The following is a 24,683-nucleotide window of genomic DNA, read 5'->3' on the forward strand; positions in this document are numbered from 1 at the left end:
TGCCAGCGCGCGTGCCCAATCGCCCTCTGGCCACTCTTCGCTCTGAGCAGTGGTCTCAAATACCTGCAGGAAAGCCTCCACGTCATCATCCGCCGTCATCTTTGGCAGCAGGCGGGTGGCTTGGGCACTCGGATCAGGTAGCGGAACGCGCTGGGCGGCGGCAACACGGATGGCGGTAAGTTCATCTTCCGTCCTGCCCTGGCGGGTGTTCCGCGATTTGTTGCTGGCGGATGCTCACCTCCGTGAGGCGCTGCAACAATTACTCCATCTTCGGGGAGCGAGCGCGCTACTTCCGGGTCCTGGCGTGCAGAAACAAAACAAACAGAGAAGATTAGGATTTTGGGTGCGGTGAACCTGTCGGTGATTCCTCACGCTTATGCCCGCATTCTCCACCAATGTCACGGGGTGAGGAATCACACGACAAGGCAGGTTAAGTGCAAAAGGCCCCGGAGGGTGGATTTTATTTACAGTGCTCGTGTAAGGGTGAAAACAGTCAGTGAGTGCGTGGTGGCTGGTGAATCCTCGTGCTCTGTGGTGCTCGATCCTGGTGAAAGTGGGTGTCCAATGTGCTCCAGTGAAGTGGGCTGTCGGTCACTCGCTGCTTTCTAGGAGAACAAATAAGAGCGAGGTTAGTCCAGCAGTACATTCAGCTCGAGACCAGAGTCTGTCTGTCTGCTCATCCGTAGCTGCTTATATGCCTCCGGGCTGATGAGGTGCAGCTGTGACCGATCAGCCCATGGTGATTACGTGCAGGTGCGTTGTTGCCAGGGCGACGCTGATTCCTCTGGGTGGACTCGTCACAATATATATATATATATATATATATATATATATATATATATATATATATATATATATATATATATATATATATATATATATATATATATATATATATCAACTCTCTAAATGACTTTATGAACTTCTTTACATGTAATATTAATAATATTAGGAAGAAAATTTTAACCATGCAGCCGTCTACTACAGTATCACATCAGACAGAGCATTGTAGTGTCACTGGGGAAAAATTACACTCATTCAATGCTGGTAAATGGTAAATGGACTGCATTTATATAGCGCTTTTAACAGATCAATGGCCACCAAAGCGCTTTACATATTGCCTCACATTCACCCATTCAGTCACTCATTCATCCACACCAACTGCTGTATCAGCCATGCAAAGTGCCATCCAGCTCGTCGGGAGCAGCTGGGGTTAGGTGTCTAGCTCATGGACACCTTGGCACTTTGTCAGGTGGAACCGGGGATCGAACCACAAACCTTCCGGTTTGTAGCCAACCTACATGAAACACTGAGCCACTGCCGCCCCAGTATAGGAGAAGAAGAATTGGCGAAACTCATCAAATCATCAAAATCTACAACATGTATGCTCGACCCTATACCGTCTAGGCCAGGGGTGTCCAATCCTGATCCTGGAGGGCCACTGTCCTGCAAAGTTTAGCTCCAACCCCAATTAAACACACCTGAACCAGCTAATCAAGGTCTTATTAGGCATAGTAGAAACTTCCAGACAGGTGTTGAGGCAAGTAAGAGCTAAACTCTGCAGGACAGTGGCCCTCCAGGACCGAGTTTGGACACCCCTGGTCTAGGCTATTAAAAGAGATGCTACCAGAGGTCATAGATCCTCTTCTTAACCCTCTGGAGTCTGAGCTCTTTTGGGGCCCTTTAGAATTTTTGACATGCTCTGACATTTGTGTTTTTTTCAGTTGCTTATAAACACATTAACCTGTTAGCCTGCACCCCCGCTTTTGAAAAAATCCTAAGAAATGGCATAATCAGACTAAAACTGTTACAGTTAATGATTCCTTTGCACTAAAATCATAAGTATGGCGTCATTTGAAAGCAGACACATGGCAGTTTACTGTAAATTCAAAATTTACAGTAAACTATAATTATTTTCATAATCAAAAATAACTATAATAAGCTTCAAAGTTTTGTAAAGTTATTAGAAATATATTTGTATGAAATATCTTTATGAAAATAAAATTGAAGTTGGCATTTTAGCAATCTAGAAGTGCACTACAGCTGAAGCCACATGTCTGACCATGTTATATTTCAAATCTGAAGATGATAAGTCTAAAACTATGAATTTTATCAAATGTTTTTCAAGATCATGTCATATGATTTTATTTTGAGATTTCTCTAAAATGTTAACTGATGTTCCCTTTCAGTCGGTCACGTTCGACATACGTCGGAACTGACCGACGAATTGGGATCTGTCTTCAGAGACCAGTCTACTTCGAGTGTAATAGAAACGAGCCAATTGTATTGGCATGCGGTCCACGCACCGCCCCGCACTGCGGGTATAAATACGGAAGTGGAGTACCGCATATTGCTTTTAAGGCATCCTCTTCACCTCCGTGCGGAGCAGCGATGCCCATGTCTTGCGGTCAGAGATCGATGTCCTACTGGCGAAGGACGCGGTCGAGCCGGTTACTCCAGCCGATATGAAGTCAGGGTTCTACAGCCCCTACTTCATTGTACCCAAGAAAGGCGGTGGGTTACGGCCAATCTTGGACCTGCGTGTTCTGAATCGGGCCCTGCACAAGCTACCGTTCAGAATGCTAAAGCAGAAACGCATTTTCGAATGCATCCGTCCCCAAGATTGGTTTGCAGCGATCGACCTGAAGGACGCGTACTTTCATGTCTCTATTCTCCCTCGACACAGACCGTTCCTACGCTTTGGGTCGAGGGGAAGGCATATCAGTACAAAGTCTTGCCCTTCGGGCTGTCCCTGTCGCCCCGCATCTTCAAGAAAGTCGCGGAGGCAGCCATTGTTCCACTCCGAGAACGCGGCGTTCGCATCCTCAACTATCTCGACGACTGGCTTATACTTGCCCAGTCTCGGGAGCAGTTGTGCGAACACAGGGAACACACAAATATGCATTTCCCCCAGTGAGCCTTCTAACACAGACTGTGCAAGGTCAGGGAGGACGAGGAGCAGGTCTTGCTAGTTGCGCCCTACTGGCCCAACGGGACCTGGTTCGCTGAACTCACTCTCCTCGCGACAGCCCCACCCTTGCCGATTCCCCTGAGGAAGGACCTTCTTTCTCAGGGAGGGGGCACTCTATGGCACCCGCGTCCAGACCTCTGGAAACTCCATGTCTGGTCCCTGGACGGGACGCGGAGGTTCTAGGTGGCCTGCCACAGGCAGTGGTAGACACCATCACTTCAGCTAGTGCCCCCTCTACGAGGCGCCTCTATGCTCTGAAGTGGAACCTGTTCGTTGAGTGGTGTTCTTCTCGCGAAGACCCCCGAAAGTGTTTGATTAATGTTGTGCTTTCTTTCCTACAAGATGGGTTGGAGCGAAGGCTGTCTCCCTCCACCCTGAAAGTGTACGTCACAGCAATAGCGGCGTATCACAATGTAGTTGAAGGTAAATCCTTAGGGAAGCACGACTTAATCGTCAGGTTCCTCAGAGGTGCGAGGAGACTAAATCCTCCTCGTTCTATCTCGCTACCCTCTTGGGACTTAGCCCTGGTGCTCAGAGCACTTCAGGGCCCTCCTTTTGAGCCTTTGCAGTCCGTTGAGTTAAAAATCCTGTCTATGAAGACGGTACTCCTGACTGCATTGGCCTCAATCAAGAGGGTGGGGGACCTGCATGCGCTTTCGGTCAACGAATCGTGCCTAGAATTCGGGCCCGGTAACTCTCACGTCATCCTGAGACCCCGGCCCGGATACGTGCCCAAGGTTCCTACCTCTCCCTTTCGGGGCCAGGTGGTGAACCTGCAAGCTCTGCCCTCGGAGGAGGCAGACCCAGCCCTGGCTTTATGTCCTGTCCGCGCTCTTCGCGCTTACGTTGACCGGACACAAAGCTTTAGGACCTCAGAGCAGCTCTTCGTCTGTTACGGAGGCCAGCAGAAGGGAAAGGCTGTCTCCAAGCAGAGGTTAGCCCACTGGATAGTGGATGCTATCGTCTTAGCGTACCAATCGCAAGACGTGCCTTGCCCGTTCAGGTTGCGAGCGCACTCCACAAGGAGTGTTGCCTCCTCCTGGGCGCTGGCTCAAGGCGCCTCGCTGACAGACATCTGTAGAGCTGCGGGCTGGGCGACACCTAACACGTTCGCTAAATTCTATAGCCTCCGTGTGGAGCCGGTTTCTTCCCGTGTACTCGCCTCCAACGGCCGGTAGACGTGAAGTGCCCGTTCCTGTGTCGGCTTGCTATGCCACTCCCGCCTATGGCCAGATTTGTGCGTTTATCTTCTCCAGTTGTGTTCCCCAGAAATGGTGAACCCTGTCGAGCTCCTCCGTCACCCCTTCGGTGTCAGACGTTGCGGCCGTCTGACGCCAGGCCTGCACCCGTATGATTGTGGAACGTGTGTGTAGGCTGGGTTCCATATGTGTTGGTCCCCTCACGGCGACCCCATATGTGTATTTCCACGGTACCTGCTACCCTACTCGGCTAGCCCCGTGTCTTTCCCTTGACAGAGCCCCTTCTTTCCCCCCTGGGACCAGGTTGTATCCACCCCAGAGACTGCCATATGTTGCACTACCCTGATAGGTTAGTCCTTATGAGTATTCCACCTCTCCTCCCTTGGAGGACGTGGCTCCGCAGCGTTCCATCTCCCTGAGACTGGCACGCTTCCCAGCGTTATCCAGTAGTCACGCTGAGTGGGTCGTGGAGGTGTGGGGTCGCCTTGATGTGTTTGTTTGAGTTTATGTGTGTGTGGGCGTCGCCTCCGGAGCCTCAGTATTTGAATCTCAATAGAACGCGCGCTTCATGGGCGTAGTCGCATTAGAGTATAATGAGCCGCTCAGGAACGACTAACACCTCTCTGCTTTCAAACGAATTACATAAACACACAATATTTGTTTTTGATTTGGTTTACAGTGTTTAAAACCTGACATTTCAACATTTTTTTAGACATATGTCTCATGTTTGTGAGACAAGTATTCACTAAGCTAGAGGTCATTCCTGCCCTTGCATGGCACTGTCCTCTGTGTACTTCCTCGTCCAATGATCAGTGAAGAACAAACCAATTCTACATTTCTACACGTTAAATAAGAAGCTAATAAACACACAGTAACTTTGGCATATGTTTTGCTTGTGATTTTCATGCAATTTAGGCTATTTTTATATCAATAATAGATGTTAATTTACATTATAAATGCTAAGTATGTGTAGCTATAAGCTCCATATAAAATGCTAAAAATAACATTTTAACATCATTATATGACTGAAATCCGCATTAGATCGCGACCGGAAGTTAATACAAACACTCAATGGTGGTTTAAAGAGATTTTTGAGTGAAAGTGTACTTTTAATTTTTTAATTTGTTTTATGTAGCTTGATGCTAACTGTAGCTCAAATGCATCTGTTGCACCAGGAGCTAATCTATTTCACCATCTATTTTGTTACAATAATTCACATAAGGTCCCAAGAATACATAATTACATAAATACATAATTTTAGAGATATCATACTCAGTGTTACAATCACCAGTGAGAGTGCCCCTGATTACCACCTGAGGGCACTCCACCCCAGACTTGTCACTTCATCACAAACTACATTACCCATAATCCTGTGCCCGGACTCATCATCACTCATTGTTTGCACCTGTGTCACATTACCTCATTACCCCATTACCCCAGCCTATATAAACCTTGTTCACTCTGTAATTAACGGCGAAGTCTTGTACGTTGTATTACTGCATTTCGGAGCGTTTCCCTGGTTTCATGTCTCTGGTTTTGGATTTCTTGCCTGTTCCGTGGATTACCCGTTTGCCTGTCTCTCCTGACTTGTTTGCCTGTTTGGACTGCTTTCCTGTGTATGACCTGTTGCCCGTTTTTGACTATGATTGTGGATTACCCCTTACAAATAAAGCTGCATTTGGATTCTCAACCTCTGTCTCGGAGCAGTACGTTACTCTCAGATTTGAAATGAAGCATGACCACACTTGTGGCTTCACTTTAGTTGTGGTTATAAGTTGTTATACTACATTCATTTAATATTTTTATACATTTAAAAATATATTCTTTAAGTTTTTATTTTTGTTTTTATGTTTGAGCCTATATATCTATATATCTCACAGCCTATATATATATATATATATAACAGCCTTTTTATTTTGGGTATGTTGATCATGCCCCACTTGCCAAAATGGGGGGTGTCTGGTAAGGGGTTCAAACTCAGTTCCTGGAGGGCCACAGCCCAGCAGAGTTTAGCTTCAACCCAAAGTAAACAGATATGATCCAGCTAATCAAGTCCTTCAGGCTTATTTGAAAACTGCAGGTAAGTGTGTTGGAGCAACTGAACTCTCTAGGACTATAGCCTTCCAGAAACTGAGTTTTGCACCCCTGCTCTAACCTATAAGCTTTCATTTAGTCACAAAAGAATTGCTGGTGCAGCCACGTCTCTTACACACATTTTTGAACCAAACTGTTTAGATAGTAGATGCATTGTTCCCTGGCATTCAGGTGTGACTCTGACCTGCGAATGGTGCTCCTCACTTCTCAATACTCCCTCTACATGCAGAAGGTTCTTGGCAACACCCACACAGGGTAGATCTGATAGAACACCAAGATGACAGGCCAAACCAAACTCTAAGAAAATTTCAAAAAGAAAGAGTCAGAGAGAGAGAGAGAGAGAGAGAGAGAGAGAGAGAGAGAGAGAGAGAGAGAGAGAGAGAGAGAGAGAGAGAGAGAGAGAGAGAGAGAGAGAGAGAGAGAGAGAGAGAGAGAGGACTGCCTTTTTGGTCATGTAACATCTTTTGGTCTTGAAAATTCTTTAAAATGGACAAAAACATAAACTGTCATTTGAAGTAACTCATTTAGTCAGAAAACAGACGAGTTTCACCTACCCGATAATGGAACAGTCCATTCCCATCCACAAATAGTACCTGCAAAAGAAAATTCTGTCATCATTTTCCCACCCAAATGTTGTTTCCTACCCATTAGACTGTATTGTACTACTACTCAGTAAGTTTGTATTACTCTTCTATTTAGTAGTTTCATCAGCTGAACAATCATATGTTGTTAAACAACAGTACAATCAATTTGACACACTGTACTTGTATCCCTCACAGACTTGTTTTCATTTCTGTCAAAAATTAAATATGGCACTACTCTTACTCACTGTCCGAATCCACACTCTGAGTTTTCAAAAAGAGATTGCTTCAAAATTCAGTTTATATTCTTTTTGACCACTACAGGGCACCGTAACCTTGTGCTTTGCTGTAATTTGGATGCATTTTAAAGATCCAGCCTACACTTTTATTACTGAAATGCTGTATACAGAAAGAGAAGAAAAACACGTAAACATTTAAAATGGGCCGTTATTACGGCAATAATTAACGTCATATACGTTAAATTAGCAGCATTATGTTTACCTCATGTAAATAAGAGGCTGTATTAACTTATTTCCGCTCATTTCCACATCCTATTTTCCTATTTTTTAAACAGGAGATTTAAATAATTAATAATTTCCTATTATTAAATTAAATATGAATTTATTCTTTTTATTCCAAGCCAACATTTTATTTACAGCAGACAATCATTTGACTGACCACGTGAGCAGCGCATTCCCAGGTTCGTATGATCACAAAACTCACTCCTCCACCGTGTGAATAAATCACCATCCGAAATCGCCACATGTTTTATCACTGAGGTGGCATGCAAATTTATTTTTTACGGACATCCACATGAGAAACAATTACCGTCCTAATAGGGCTTATGTCAGGTTTAAGCTGAGCCAAGAGACATGATCATGGAACTCTAACCTGTGGCATAAGATTTGGCTGTTCATTCTTCAATTTCTCCAGGGCCTGCAGCAGAGGTGGGGCTTCTCTGAAGCCCAGGAAACCAGCCACATAGGGGGCATCAAGAGTCACCATCTTACAATCCTCATACAGAAGCTATGGGGAAAAAATTATATTGTTTTAGCATTCAGGAGAATTAACTATTAGATATATCGATTCATATATTCATATATATTCGAACTATAAGATTCATAATATAATCACTTTATAAATAGCTTGGGGGGGTTTGTCCTCCAAAACAGTGAGTATTTATAATAGGCATTATTAAACGTTTTGTGACCCTAGATGGATTTGCGAGTGTGAAAGCAAGACAGATATTTTAAGTGTCTCATTAAAACCTAAGTCGAAATTTTTTTTAGATAAATGTTCATTTCCATTAATTCATTTAGCCTGTTTCACTGAACTGATTCATTCAAGTTTTTGTGTGGAATTTTTCACTTACTAAAGATGTTTTAGTGAAAATATATGGTAATATAGTAAATATGTAAGTAATAAGCTATAAGACACCATTGTGATTACAGTGAAGCAGGGGTGGTACTAGGCCCTTTTTCGAGGCTTCAGCTACGAAATAGTGCAGTACAGGCATGCTGTGATAGATCGGGGATAGGCGGCTGTCTTGCATGCTATATGAGGCGGCTTTCTGTGTGCGCGCTACATCCTCAGACTGTGATTATGATATGGAGCACATTCGGACCGGCAGAGGTGGACCTCTTCATGTTGGAGGAGAACACTCACTGCCCACTGTTCTTCTCCCTAGCAGAGCATTCCAGTCTAGGAGTTGATTCGCTTGCTCACCGCTGGCCGAAAGCATGCATATATGCGTTTCCGCCAGTAAAAAGCTTGCATCAAGTACTATGCAAGATTAGGGAGAAAGAGGAGGTCTGTCAACATTTCCTGTTCCATTCAAGCTACTCCAGTCGGCTTTGCTAGAAATTAAGGCCTTGAATCACACAATAGATATTTGTACACAAGACTTTTCACTAATGGGTGTTGTTGCCTAGAGTTTTTGCTAAAAACTGATGTTAGAATCATTGAGCCTACTCATTCACATAAAACAATATATTAATTTACATTTTGTAAGACACTTTTTCTTTACAAAGGCCATGTGCGAGGAGGCGTGAACGATAATGAATAATGCTGGGTATCACACCTGAGAGACAAAAGACCTGCATAATGACCTGCATAATAAATGAGCTTCTGGTATGTGACTGGGAGAGCAACAGGACAAATGAAATATATTTTGTTGTAGTTTATTTAGAATGTAGTCAACAAAGGCACATTACAAAGGCCTATTATATTTTAAATGATCAAAAGATTTGACTACACTGCAAAAAAATGCTCTTATTTAGTATTTTTTCTTGTTTTCAGTCCAAATATCTAAAAATTCATAAACCAAGATTAATTTACTAGATAAGTAAACTTTTCTGCAAGAAAAAATCAAAATGAAGAGAGTTTTTGCTTAAAACAAGCTAAATTATCTGCCAATGGGGCAAGAAAACCAGAAACAAGAATTCAATCAGAAACAATATTATTTTTCTTATAATCTTATAATCAACCCCATTGGCATATAATTTAGCTTGTTTTAAGCAAAAATCACTTCATTTTGATTTTATTTTCAACAAAACAATAACAAATATCTTATGTCATTTTACTTATCTAGTAAATGCATCTTGATTTAAGAATGTTTAGATATTTAGACTAGAAACAAGACAAAAATACAAAGAAGAGCATTTTTTGCAGTTTACTATTACAATTGTTTGTCTCATGCAAAAAAACAGTAATATTGTGACACTGAACACAACTCAGTATTCAGTAAATACAAATAACTGAATAATTGCTAATGATGAATGTTATAAGTAAAATATTTGGGATTTAAAACAACATAATGCAATGCGATTATGATTTCAAAGAGTATAGGGTGAATTCTAGGGGTGTAACGATTCGTTTTAACAACGATACGATTCATATCACGATTTGAGGTTGTCGATACGATTCAAGGACGATATTGGTTCATTTAGAACGATACGATCCGAAACGATTCAGTGACTTGAAATCGATTCAGTAACTTTTTAGCCAAAAATTGTGTGACTGAAATAAATATCTGGATACTGGTCAGTGCAGGTGAAGTTTCCTAGATTCCTGTTGTTTCTTGTAAGGGAATCAGGTATCAATTAATTATGGATATAAACAAACAAGTAAACAACAATTAATGGCAAATGCATTCAAATTTTATTTGAATAAAGTGCAACCAACAGTTTAGGTTAAATTAACAGGAAGTTAACCTTTTCTGCTCTCATTTTCAATATTCAATACATTTTCAATAAAAGCACAGTAAGTGCAACCAACATTTCAACAGTAGGTTAACCTGCTCCTTCTGCTTTTGTTATCCAACATAATAATATTACAATATTAATATAAAAAAAATATATATATTAATATCAAAAATAAAGTGCAACTAACTTCTCTTCAGATTTAATTAATAGTAGGTTTACCTGCTACTTTTGCTGTTGTTTTTCAACATTAAAATAATACAAATACAATATTAATATAAAAAATAAAGTGCAACCAACATTTCTTCAGGTTGAATAAACTGGCTGAACCTGCTACTACTCACAGTTTAATAAATAAACAATATTTAACATAAGATAAAATGTAACCAACTACTCTTCAATGACTCTACAGATTTCTTTTTCAAAAATATCAACATGATCTGACCGCAGAACACTTCTCTGTGCGTTCACTATGTCGCCAGCTGTACTAAAAACTCACTCTGCTGGCGCACTGGTGTCAGGAATGCACAGGTAACAAGCAAGGGTTGAAAGTACAGGTAGCTCTTTCTCTTGGTGGCTTGATAATTTCTCGCTCGTTGGCTTCTCCTCTGCCATCCGCCATGCTATGTTTTGTTTTCTCAAGCCCCGTTCACACCGCCAGCAACACGCAGCGACAAAGCGACACAATCCCATTCCTTTCAATGAGCGCTGCTGCTGGTGCGTTGCGATGATGTCACAGATAGGCAGACTGAATCGAGTAACGTTTAACGCCTTTATCATTAAAAGTGCTAAGAAAAAACATCCATATAAAGTCTGACGTGCTTAAATCCAATACGTTATTTCCTATGATCGATACAATCGATTGATTACCTTTTAAAACGATGTCAGATCGATATTAGATTAGATTAGATTCAACTTTATTGTCATTACACAAGTACAAGTACAAGGCAACGAAATGCAGTTTAGGTCTAACCAGAAGTGCAATAGCAGCAAGTGCAGGATATACAACGTTTGCATAAGTGCAGGACATGGATATGTACTGAGTATATATAAATATGTCTATAAATAGAGAGATGGTTATTACTATAAACAGAATTTACAGGTGAATATGTACAGTGAATAATATACAGATGGTTAATACTATAAACAGAATTTACAGGTGGATATGTACTATGAATATAATATAATATACAGATGGCTATTACTATAAACAGAATTTTACAGATAGAGGTATACAATGATATGTTAGGCTAAAATGAGGAATATGGCAGTGGATTAAGGTAGTGCAATAAATTATGGACAGAAGCTATCCGAAAAAAAGTGTAAAAGTGCAGTGGAAGTGATTGCATATTACAGTTAGAAGTACGGTGCAAAATACAAATGTAAACAGTAGGTACTGTAAATAACAGTCGGCAGTGCAAATGAGCATAATCCAGTTACGGTGTGGTAGTGCAAAATGAATAAGTAAACAGTTGTTACTGTAATAAAGAGTCGGTAGTGCAAATAAAGTGAAGGTGGATGTGAGGTAGGAGAGTTATCAGTATATGAGGGGAGTGGATCAGCGGGGGTTTGAGTTCAGTAAGGAGACAGCTCTGGGGAAAAAACTGTTCTTAAGTCTGCTGGTCCTGGTCCGGTGGATCCTGAAACGCCTGCCGGAGGGCAGGAGAGAAAACAGTCTGTGGGCTGGGTGCGAGGAGTCCTTGAGGATGCTGCGAGCTCGATGCAGACAGCGTTTCCTCTGGATGTGTTCGATGGCAGGCAGTGGAGTCCCTGTGATGCGCTGGGCAGTTTTCACCACCCGCTGCAGTGCCTTGCGCTCCGCAACAGAGCAGCTCCCATACCACACTGCCACACAGTTGGTCAGGATGCTTTCTATTGCGCAGCGGTAGAAGTTCACCAGGATAGCCGAGGAGAGCTGATTCTTCCTCAGTGTCCTCAGGAAGAAGAGGCGCTGGTGAGCCTTCTTGACCAGGCTGGAGGTGTTGGTCGTCCACGACATGTCCGCCGAGATGTGGATCCCCAGGAACTTGAAACTGGAGACACGTTCAACAGCCATTCCATTGATGTGGATGGTGTCGTGTGTGCCTCTTGACTCCTTCCTGAAGTCCACGATGAGCTCCTTCGTTTTGGTGGTGTTGAGGAGCAGGTTATTATCAGCGCACCATGTGGCCAGGTGCTGGATCTCCTCCCTATAGGCAGTCTCATCGTTGTTGCTGATGAGACCAATCACCGTTGTGTCGTCCGCAAACTTGACGATAGAATTAGATCCATACACAGGCTTGCAGTCGGCGGTGAAGAGGGAGTAGAGAAACGGACTTAGCACACAGCCCTGTGGTACACCAGTGTTGAGTGTGATGGATGTGGAGCAGGTGGATCCTGAACGAACATTCTGGGGTCTGTCAGTTAGGAAGTCCAAAATCCAGTTGCACATTGAGGTATTGATGCCCAGGTCTCCAAGTTTGGCTATTAACTTGGTTGGGATGACAGTGTTGAATGCTGAGCTGAAGTCAACAAACAGCATGCGTGCGTAAGTGTTCTTATTGTCCAGGTGAGTGAGCACAGAGTGCAGTGCCATGGAAACGGCATCCTCTGTGCTCCTATTGCTGCGGTAGGCAAACTGGTGTGAGTCCAATGTGGATGGTAGAGAGTCTTTTAGGTGTTCCAGGACCAGCCGCTCAAAGCACTTAATGACGATGGGTGTGAGTGCTACAGGGCGGTAGTCATTAGGGCACCTCGGGTTAGAGTGTTTTGGCACTGGCACAATGGACGTGCGTTTAAAGCATGAAGGTACAGCTGCTTGGGCAAGAGACAGGTTGAAAATGTCTGTAAAAACCTCAGCGAGCTGCTCCGCACATGCCCTGAGAACACGACCAGGGATGTTGTCTGGTCCAGCAGCCTTGTGCGCGCTGATCCGGCTCAGTGACTTGCAGACATCTGTGGAGGAGAGTGTGATTGGTGGGTCAGCTGAGGGTTTGAGCTTGGTGGCAGTTTCTCTGTTGTCTCTTTCAAAACGAGCGTAAAAGTGATTTAGCTCGTTCAGGAAGTTGACATCAGTGGCTGCGGGGGTGGAGTGGGGGGGTTTGTAGTCACTGATGGCCTGAATGCCCTGCCACATGCGTCGAGGGTCAGAGTTGGAAAAGTGACCCTCTATCTTTAGCTTGTAGCAGTGCTTGGCCTTTTTGATCCCCCTCTTCAGGTTTGCTCTGGACGTACTGTAGGCTTGTGCATCTCCTGATCTGAAGGCAGTATTGCGTGACTTCAGCAGGAGTCGCACTTCCCTGTTCATCCATGGCTTCTGATTTGGGTATGTGGTGATCTGTTTCTGGGTTGTAACACTGTCAATGGTGGTATTGATATGATCCAATACAGAGGAGGTGTAGGAGTCAATGTCCGTGTGAGCGCCACTGGTGGCTTGAGAAGCAAACATACTCCAGTCTGTGTTTAGAAACCTTTCCTGGAGTGTGGAATCAACCCCCGCAGGCCACACCTTGATGGTCTTTACTGGTGGCTTCACACGGTTGATGAGGGGTGAATATTTGGGGATGAGGAACAAAGAGATGTGGTCTGACTGTCCCAGGTGGGGGAGGGGTGTCGCAACGTAAGCTCCCGCCATGTTTGTGTACACGTGGTCTAAGGTTTTGTTTCCTCTGGTGTGGCAGGAAACATGCTGGTGAAACTTGGGTAGCACTGACTTTAAGTTTGAATGATTAAAGTCACCTGCAACAATAAAAGCAGCTTCCGGGTGATCAGTCTGTTGTTTACTGATGGCTGCATGAAGTTCTTTCATAGCAAGCTTGGCATCAGCATCCGGGGGAATATAGGCTGCAGTTATAATGGTGGAAGTGAACTCTCGCGGCAGATAAAACGGTCTACATTTAACCATGAGAAACTCCAGGTTAGCTGAACAATGACTCCCAACAATAACAGAGTTTGTGCACCAGGCTTTGTTAATGTAAATGCACAATCCACCACCTCTGGTCTTACCGGAGCCATCTAATGTTCTATCCGCCCGGAGCGTGTGGCATCCCGCTAGCTCAATAGCGGTGTCCGGTATTCCGCCGTTTAGCCAGGTTTCCGTGAAGATTAGGACGTTACAGTTCAAAAGTTTCTTGCTGTGTGTGATGCTGAGTCGAATCTCCTCCATTTTGTTCACTAGCGACCGTACATTGGCAAGGAAAATACTGGGTAAAGAGAGCCGATGTGGGGTAAGCCTTAGCTTTAGCCTTAGCTTAGCTCTCAGACCACCGCGTCTTCCCCGCCTTTGTTTACGATCTCGGCGCCGCCTGCGAGCACTTCCGCCCGGCCGGGCAGAGTGCATAGCCTCGGGTGTTCTAGCGATCTCAGGAAGGAGTCGAAGATTGTCCATAAAACTGTCGGAAATTCGCAAACCAATATCCAAAATCTCACCACGGGTGTACGATGTTAAGGCACAACTATTCTGAACGAACAGACCCGAGATGAGCAGGAAAAATACCGCAAAATTGCAGAATCTGGAGAGACCCGGAGCCTCGCGAACTACTCGCGCCGCCATCTTGGGTTTCGTATATGTCGTCCGGAAGGCCAACTTGCCGAGCACAGATCGATGTAGTTAGATCATAGGAAAATAAATCGATACATCGATGTAGTAGATGAATCGTTACACCCCTAGTGAATTCAGGTTGATTTGGACAATTTTTCCCAGTCATTTCAATGGCAAAAATTTTCTGAATCATTTGATTTTGTAAACGATCAGATATACACAATACTCAAATATAATTTAGAGTTTCAGTTCATTTATGAGATACGACAGAGGGTGACTCTGGGTATTTGTTCTATAAACCATCAGGAAACAGCGGCGAGAAGAACATATGTGACAATGTTTACTTTAGTAAACTTGACCAAAACCACACTACGAAAAGCCTTAAACAAGGCTTCAGATGGCACTGATGCCCCGGGAATACAGAGCTCGCTAGAGCGGCCAGCCTTGAGAAGCGCCTTTCATTTGCTTTCCACCAGTCAGGAGCTTATACTACTGTTGTATTTTAATACCACGTAGCATATTTTGCAAGTAACTTCGTCGCCCTTTCTGTCGAAATGGTCCCACATAGGCTTCTTCTTTCTTCCCATTGCTTTCAAAATATAACAGTTTTAATAAAAATCGAAGGACAATGACCTGAAACATTCTTCTAACTATTGCCGGAACTACCTGTGACGGAAGGAATCTGCTGGAACATTGAAAATGATGGTCTGGCCCCCTCAAAGTCCGGACCTCAACCCCATTGAGCACATTTGGGGCAATTTGGAAAATAAACTGGACAGATCTATTGTACATTCAAAGGAAAGCCTTTGACTTCAGTTGCAGAAGGCATGGGATAACATTAGTGTTGAAGTTCTCAGAGGAAATATATTAACACTATGCCAGAGAGATGTGCTGCTGTAATTGCTGAAAAAGGTGGACATACCAAACTTTTAATACAGTTAAAAGTGGATAAAATCTGATATTTGATGGTTAAGCAACCATCTGCATGTTTCATGAACATTATGAAATTAAATCATGTTTTGGAGGCAAAAAAGGTAAATATTTTCAGATCTGTCATGTGTTCTAATAATTTTGGTCACCACTGTAAATAAACTGTGCTCATAAACAGCAGTTGAGATAGTATTCTCAAGTGAAACAAGTAGAGGTTTGGACCCGGAAACCGTCTTCCTTATGTCAATACTTAACCCCATTAAACGCAAAGATGGCAGAGCCCCCAGATTATCATTGTTTAAAATACACTGCACCTTAAAACATCACACTCTTAATTGATCTGGACAAATGTAGTATCATTAGAAAGATTTAAGAATCCAGCTTTGGTATTGGACCACTGTTTATAATATAACTAGGTTGCAGTGAAATTAATTTCTTAATTTATGTCAGGAGTGCAAATAAATCAGTATTTTTTTATATTTTGAATAGAATAACAACACACATTCATATTCAGCCACATCTGCTCCGGTTTATTTGGGTTTACATAGCTTCACTAAACACCATTTTTTCAAAAGTGCTCATTTCTGAAAATGGATATATTTACACATTTACTAAAAAAATGTTTAAGACATCATCATCATTTTGGTTAATTTTCCACCGATTTACGCAATCTGATGAGTATTAGCGGCTTCCAGCACTGTCTACCTTTATTTACTCTTCCACGATCGCTGCTATAACTCAGAGGAAGATCATTTACTGCACATATGCCACTCATATTACGCGTTCATAACCCTCCATCTCTTTGGATGATGAACTTCCAGGTTCCGTACACAGAGAAATGTTTCTACATGTGAAATATTAAGCTAATAAACACATGATTAAGATATAGTCAACTTTATTTATATAGCGCTTTTTACAATGCAGATTGTTTCAAAGTAGCTTCACAGTGTTAAACAGGAAAATAATGCAACAGAATTTGATTCAGCTGTACAGCCGCTCTGGAGAAAACGGTGATGTCATCTAGCTCATTTCAATTATCATACAGTGACAATGTGGGCAGATCAGTAATTTAGTTGATGTTAGGGGTGTCGCAATATACCGGTATTGGCGATAACAGTGATATTCAAAGCACGAAATATCAACATCGTGTTAATTTAGGGTGTGACAATATAGCGGTATTGGCGATAACAATATTTAAAATGAATAGGACTCTTAGATAGCATGACACATGTCCCGAGTCCGTCTGGAGCCCCTGTTTTTTTTTTCTCCCTCCCTATTAAACATTGTTGCAGCCATAAAAATAGTTTAGCTTTGTTTGTAATGTCAAAGTAGTTATATTTCGTTTCGTTTCTACAATCGCTATGACAATTTTTTCAATATGTTTAACACATTTCCTAAACTCTTAACACAGTTAGCACAACATCTGTCTGTGTAGGCTATACAATTAACACATTTATTGTTGCTTTTACACAAAATGCATATAGTTAACACGAATTTAAAATGATTGAACTTGAACTACACACAAGCTCAACCAAAACGAAAACAATGGATTTGTACTGCCAAATTTACCCATGCTTTAACATTGTTTGTCAGAACATATAACACCTTGTTCTAAACCCTAACCTTATAGGTTAAAGTCAAGGTAAACAGTACATTTTATTCCATTGGTACTGAGAAACTGCTGATTGAATTTGTGCAAATATATAAATCACAGCTGATTCCCATCTAGGAATTGTTCAGGTGTTGATGTTCTTTCAATCACATCACCATATGATATACAGTAAAAGAGGGCATCTTTGGGCTGATCTTGTGTGAAAAAGGAATATAGAGCAACACAAAGAAAGTCAGAAAAAGGCCTGCATGAGGGAGAGGAAGACGAGTACCAGGATAAGGGACAGGAGTGGGACAAGGGCAAGGGAGAGGAATGTTTTTGTCTATCTAAGGATTCAATATCTACCTCCTTCAGGGGGCAGAGGAAAGCTCCTAAATGAATAACAGGAACTTGTTATTGTCAACATGGTGATTGCTGATAATGAAATAAAACTGAAGGGCATTCTATAAAGCTACTCTGAGATGGGTCATTCATTTTTTGTATTGAATTTCGACAGCAAAAGAAACAAAATGCATGCATTTACTAAACCCAACAAAACACAAATGTGGAGAGTCTTCAAAAGACACAATCTATGATCAATAAAATAAAGGGCCCTATTTTAACGATCTGAAACGCAAGTGTCAAAACGCGAAGCGCAAGTAACTTTGTGGGCGGGTCTCGGCGCTGTTGCTATTTTCCCGGCGGGATAAACGGCTCTTGCGCCCGGCGCAAATCTAAAATGGGTTGGTCTGAAGTAGCTTCATTATTCATAGGTGTGGTTTGGGCGTAACGTGAATAAACCAATCCGAGCGTCATCCAACATTCCCTTTAAAAGCAGGTGCGCAAGTTCCATTATGGATTGCTATTATTATGGCGTATTTACCAGGCGCACGCCAGGAGCGGTTCACAGCCGAGGAGACTGATGTTCTTGTAAGAGCAGTGAAAAACAGAGAAGTGAAGTTGTCATGTTGTACATTATGGTAAAGGTGATTTCACAGTCTTTTTTTTCTTTCAGTTTTTTCAGTTTTTCAGTCGATTTTTTTTCCTGGTTCTTGACGGACAAACCAATTTGTCAGATGTCCTTATATACATATGTCTTGCCACTATTGGGCAAACAGGTCTTATCCTTAATGATTACAATTAGCCTGAATCATTTGTAAGCTAGATTTATGCCTATTTTTTCACATCTTCGTGGCACACCACAATGATTTCCGTCATCTCATGTGTTAATATTTTTTTAGTGTAACAATTTATGATTTGCAAAAATAACTGTTGCATCTGTGTAGATTACATGAGCAAAGTGTATGCGCGTTGTGCACGCTATACATTATGGTCAAGCATGCGCCCTTAAAATAGCATAATGAACAACGCGCAACGCGCCACTGACTTTAGACTAGGTTTTTTCTGGTCAGTGGCGCAATTGTTTAATGGAACAGCAAAATAGCACCAGGGATTGTTTGCGCCGGAACACGCCTCCTTTTTTGCGCTGAACCGCCCAGGTAGCGCAAGTTCATTCACTAGTTTAGCGACGTGCTTCTGTGGAGGGAAAAGCGCGCTTTGCGCGGGTGCAAAATAGGAATGACACATGCGTCGGTGTACAAAGTCAATTGCGCTGGGTGCAAGATAGGGCCCAAAGTGTCTATTGTATAAGGGCAGACCTGACACAAAAAATAATGCAGTTTCTGTAATTCCATCTAGTGTTAGTGTTTTTATAACATTGTGCTATGATTGACTAAATGTTCCAGTTGGAAGAGAACACGTGTTTGGGTTTTGGTAGACATAGTGTATTGTGTTAGGGAACTATTGTATTTTGAAAATTAGTTTTGGAGTTTAGTTTACAATGTGTGATTTTGAGCATGAAATTACAGTTTTTCTCGATTGTTTACACACATTTTCTGAAAGCATGCCTCATATTCTCAGAACTCTACACACAAATCCAAAAACACACACACAATGGGCAAAACCCCTCAATTCTCCTGCAAAATGCAACTTTACATTCAAAATAATGTTATTTCTTTTCAAAATGGAAATTTGTTTTCAAATGACACACACAAACCATCATATGAATAGACATTTATAAGAACCAGTTGAACACTGATGTGCTCAATGTAAAACACTATGATGAATGGAAAACACTTCTTCTCCTTTCATCATAATGACTTAGGTCTTTTTTGGTTCAGTGTTACACTTACAACAGACAGTACATACATAAGTGTGTTGTAAAATATTTGAGAATATTGTTTTCATACTCAGAACACACAAATACACGGTAACAAATATATTTTATTTTTCTAACAAAAACAATGTACACAGTGTACACCCCAACCATCACAAAGTTGCACATACAGTGGTCTACATACAAAACAACAGAAGAATTTACTGTACAGTTACAGTAAATAATAAAAAAAAGATTTAACTATGCTGCATCCTCTCTTCGGTTTCTCACCTGTTGCCCTTTGATGCTAAAGCTCTGTTTGCTAATTGTAAAACTGCGTGATAGGTGTTTGCCCATGTGAAGAGTCAGTGTGCATATTTTAATGGCAGTGTGTTCCTTGTGAAAACAAGAGATTTTCTGCATGAAAACTGTGCCAAATGCAGAGAATTGTGTGTAGTGTTTTGAAAAAAGTGTGTTTCAGAACTGCAATTTGAGTGTAAAGCAGGAATTGTGCTTGTAGTTTAGCAGAATTGGTTCAGGGGGTTGGTGCATGAGTTACATGTTGTGGTCATTGTGTCTCAAGGACCAGTATTTGTGTGTAAACAATTGAGAAAAACTGTAATCGTTTTGGCAATTGTGTGATGTAGGTGTGTTGGTGCGTTAAGAATTTAGGAAATGTATTAAAAGTATTGAAAAAATTGTCATAGCGATTGTAAAAAACTGTAAGTTAATTTAGAAAAAATGTTTTGAGCAATTTTTGTTTGTTAAAGTTTTTGTTTTTTAAAGTAACGACCAAGCGGCTGACAGTGTTTACCACATGTTTGATCAATTTAGCCTCTCAGATCAACACTTGACTTGTCTTTCCTATGATAAAAATCCATAGATATAAAACACTTCAAGCATATCACAATATTCGTTTAAATGTTTACTATCACCACCACAGTAAAAATGCATTTTTGACAAGCTGAGGCAGACTGATGCTGCTCGCAGCTCGCATCGGCGCTTGCAAACGAAACGGGCTATACAATCTAAACTAATAAACAAAATAAAAAACAAAAAACATGCAGGTTGTCTTACCTTACACCTCTCCGCAAAATTAATATAAATCAGATTTTCAGTTCCCGCGCTATAGGCCATGCAAATTCAGTTCACATCAACGAAAGCAAAAGATTTGCGATTAAATTTTATTTATCAGCTCATTTCAAGACCACAATATGAGAAAGAGCGACCTAAGCACTGGTAAGAGTATTTAGTCTCATTAGTTTAAATGAAGATGATTGTGGTTTTGAGCATCTGAGACTTAGGCTACTTTCAGTTTCACTGGCAGCCGTTTGCATGTTTTTCTTGCATTTTCTTGTGGTGCCCTAAGCGCAGCGCGTGATGCGCGTGGTGGGAGCGGCGGCTCTGGTTTGAGTGATCGGATTTAAATCCGCCTCGAAAGAATTTCGGAAGACATATCTCCTGATGTCTTCACAATATTATATATATCTGATCAGAGAAAACGAATGAAGTGAGCAGGTGTAAAAAGGCCATAACTCTTGCAGCTGCGCTGAAGGAACGCTCGCTGCTGCTGCTGGCGGGGACTCTAAACACCAGTCAAAGCCAGTCTGACGGTCGCGATAGCATGGTCTCATGTTGTTTCCACCAGTGCAGCACATCTCATAGTTTACATAATTTACATAATGTCTATTCTTGTATTTGTATTTGCAATCTAGTCATGGCCAATAGCATTTATGTTAAAGGTCCCATGGCATGAAATTTAAATTTTATGAGGTTTTTCAACATTAATATGAGTTCCCCTAGCTTAGGGGGACGAGCTGATCTTGAATTTTCCTGTCATAACAGGAACGGTTACCTCCCTTTCCTCCGCCCAGAGAATTTGGCACGCCCATGCAAGCGCCATATTTGTTTGTCCTCGAGAGATCATGGCTTGTGAACGAGGATATTTGTTTGGATGTACAAATGAAAACAGAAGTCTTTTTTCAGTTCCTTCTGATCTGTGATCAGTGATTTCTGATGTGTAGCTAATTATTCAAGTTCACACAGAACTTTATTATTCGTGCACACACTACGGCTTCTCTCTCTCCCGACAGAACGGTGTATTTGTGTTTTCTATCTTGTGATTCAGTGTTTTTGTACGTCCTTGTCTCGTCTATCTGTTCTAAAATATGCATACAGTCGTGAGTTTCTGCTCAACATCGGCAGAGCCACATCTTTAGAGATAAACCTCACGCACGGCGAAGCTCGGGCTGCACTGACCGGTCGGCCTTCAACATCACCGACCCCCACTACCGCATCTCGCCCACAGCGGTGGCGCCATACGCAGTGCGAGATTAAGCAGATGGGGGGAAAGCGCGGGGTATCCGGGCTAGGCTAGCCAGCTATCCCCACAATAAACTGGATTACATTGCGCTGTTGTGTCTTTGTTTGCGCTGTGTACTCAATGCGTGTCACTGACGCTTTTCATATGATAGTAAAATATCTAAAAATAATGCTATAATCAACACTTACTCGTAACTCGTTCATCTCGACAGCTGTAATGGTACATTACATGTGTTACAAAGTTGGTAGAATAAGGAGGAAGACGGGCTCTGCGTGACTGGAACTCGTGTTTATTCAGAACTCTCAGATACAAACAAAGTAAACTCGCGCTGACAGCGCTCTCACAACTCATTAGTTACAATATAACTTTGTTAGCAATCGCTCCGTCTCTGGTACATTAGTGATGTCTGATTCGCAAACGAATCGTTCTTTTGAACCGGTTCTTTTTAGTGAACCGGTCAAACCAGTTCACCAAATCGAACTGGATCGTTCTAAACAGTTCGCATCTCGAGTCAGCGCTGATCCATAATTTACTAAAGTTACTAACTTTCTGACATGAGTGACAGTCCCTCCGACTAGAAATAAACTAATAACCTGAAGTATATGCTAGTAACTACAACAGTTCACTGAACTGAGACGTGCTGAGAGAATTGATGAGAAGTGAACTCAAGTCCATCCGTCTCTCTTGCAGGCTCGTGCTTCGTAGACCTCGTTAAACCACGCCCCCTCCACCACAAGATCTAACACATTTCAAATGCAAAGATGTCAGCCAATCACAACAGTGGGCGTTTTTACAGAAGTCTCACAGCAGACACGCCCCTTAAAACATGGCATTCAGCCAGAGGGCAAACATCAGTATTAAAAAAATGCCTTTTATTTCTAAATTATGACATTTTATGATGTAAAAATCATACTAGCAATGAAAGTACACCTCAGAATACATTATAAAATAAAATAAAAAATCCATGCCATGGGACCTTTAATATTTATTCATCATACTGTTGAACTTGACAATATTTTCTCTTGTTATTTCATAGGGAGCTTCAAAGAAGATTTATCAGTAACAGAGTATTACCCTGTGTTTATCAGTATCGAATTATATTTGTTGGGTAAAAAAGAAAAACTAAATAAACAAAGTAAAAATTAATTGGATAACTTTTCTCCCCAAGGTTTCTATAGATATCGCGATATATCGATATCGTGAATTTTTTTGGCCAAAATAACCGTGGTGTGAAAAATCTAATATCATGACAGCCCTAGTTGATGTATTTATTTTGGTTTAGTAATTAAAGGGCATATTGCAGGTTAGAGACTCCAGTGAGTCAATGTATAGAAAAATAATGTAGGAACTAGATTTTCTTTAAACTATACTTATAAATACGCTAATAAGGCTTTTGGAGTCGTTTTTGTGAGAAAATGTTACTTCCGCATCTAAAAATGCCAAAACCGGAAGTGACATAACGGGAGGGAGTGCGGTGAATTTCAACGATAGGAAAACAATGGCAATGGTTCCCAATGACAATTTGAACGCTGAGGAAATTATAAATGTTTATTAATAGTCATATGGCAGACTACAGCCATACAATTATGACACAAAATTTAGGACAGGCCAGAATTAGACAGATCAACGATTAGAGGAGACAAATTGAGTTGTTGTGAGGAGAACAGAGCAGGTGTCTAGGTAAGAGACCAAATTATATAACGTTATATACGCTAGCTAACGATATGAACACTGTGCTCAGGTTACAATACTGTACAGATTATTATCATGTATCAGGCAATAGCAAAGCTGGTATTGGTCATCTAGGAGTATGGATACTTACCAATAACAGAAACTAATAAGCTTTGATCAGGCATAAGTCACACTCGTTAATATCCGTCCACACTTAACCTTATGTGATAAAACGTTAGCGGTTTCTCATCACGACTGATTTGGTAGTTATGTAGTGATGTTTGTGACGTGTTTAAAACGTCACCATCATTAAATACGTGGCCAATTAGCTCTCCGCTTTTGTATATAAGTTTGTTGCTCATGCCCCCTGAAGTGCGTCTTGGTCGAAAGCCCGCCCCTTTTTCCTCGCACTGTTGTGGATCGCAGAGTGTGACGTTGGTCCGCCAGGGCTGTGTGTGTGTGCGTGGTGTACTGCTTACCTTCAGGGTGCCCACCTGTGCGTCAGGGCAGCACAGCAGACAGGTCGGTACGCCAACTGTTAACCCATCAACTAAAGGAACTACAATATGACCTTGTTGTGAGTGTGTGTGTGGTTGTGAATGTCACGTCGTCTAATTATAAGGGTCCTCGTTAAGGCATTGCATCGCACCTTTTCTCCCTCTCTCTCTCCAATCCGCGCTCTGGGCCGTGCTGCTGCTTTGGGTCATCAACACTTCTGGTCCAGTGGCTAAGTGGGCCGGATATTTGTTTTCTTTTTTTGTTGTGGTCGTTATTTTGGTTGGGTTAATTAGTTTTTTTTATTTGTATTGATTTATCTTTAACATTACTGTCACCAACTCTCAGTTCCTTTTGTGATTTTGACTGTTTTGTTAACAGTCACTATTAATTGGAGTGATTAATTCACTGCATTGATTAATGTTTGGTTTGTTTTCTTTTCCATCTGACTACAACAATTAAATGCTGTGTTTGGGATTTTTAATTTTGTAAACTCTTTTTAACTTTAATAAAAATATCTGTTTAAAGGGAAACTCTTGCCTCTTGCCCTTTCCATGTGGAGCTTATTTGCGTGTTCTTTTTGGTAATTTCCCCGTTATTTCGGGGTGGCGTAGTCATTACAAATCAGCCGCCAGTTAGCAAATGTTTAAAAAACAAGACTTACGGTGAACAGTTCACGTTTTCTTCGAGCCGCATCTCTGACAGATCCGTGACCGTCACATCTCCCGCCAGCGGCCAAACCACAGACAGTATAGTGTATATGTTATCCTTTATTCATTCGTTCTGTGTTATGGGTTTATTTTGTGCTGATTCACCGATAGTGTGAGGATCATAGATTTTGTGACGAGTCTCTCTGGGCATATCAGCGTCGCCCTGGCAACCAACGCACGGCACCTGCACGACCTCATCACGGGCTGATCGGTCACAGCTGCACCCGATCAGCGAGAGGGTGTA

General features: G+C 41.8%; 1 protein-coding gene across 1 annotated transcript in view; it reads right to left on the reverse strand.

The window, feature by feature from the left end:
• LOC307141310 (endonuclease V-like) overlaps nucleotides 1–24,683 on the reverse strand; it is a 330,952-nt gene that overhangs the window by 181,465 nt on the left and 124,804 nt on the right. The window contains exons 3-5 of the mRNA XM_079841387.1: nucleotides 7,737–7,871; nucleotides 6,815–6,857; nucleotides 6,449–6,561 (exon numbers count right to left, since the gene is read on the reverse strand). Of these exons, the coding sequence (XP_079697513.1) occupies nucleotides 6,449–6,561; nucleotides 6,815–6,857; nucleotides 7,737–7,871 (291 nt within the window). The remainder of the gene's footprint in view (nucleotides 1–6,448; nucleotides 6,562–6,814; nucleotides 6,858–7,736; nucleotides 7,872–24,683) is intronic.

The sequence above is a fragment of the Gobio gobio genome, assembly GCF_949357685.1.
Source record: "Gobio gobio genome assembly, chromosome: 17".
Taxonomy (NCBI): Eukaryota; Metazoa; Chordata; class Actinopteri; order Cypriniformes; family Gobionidae; genus Gobio; species Gobio gobio.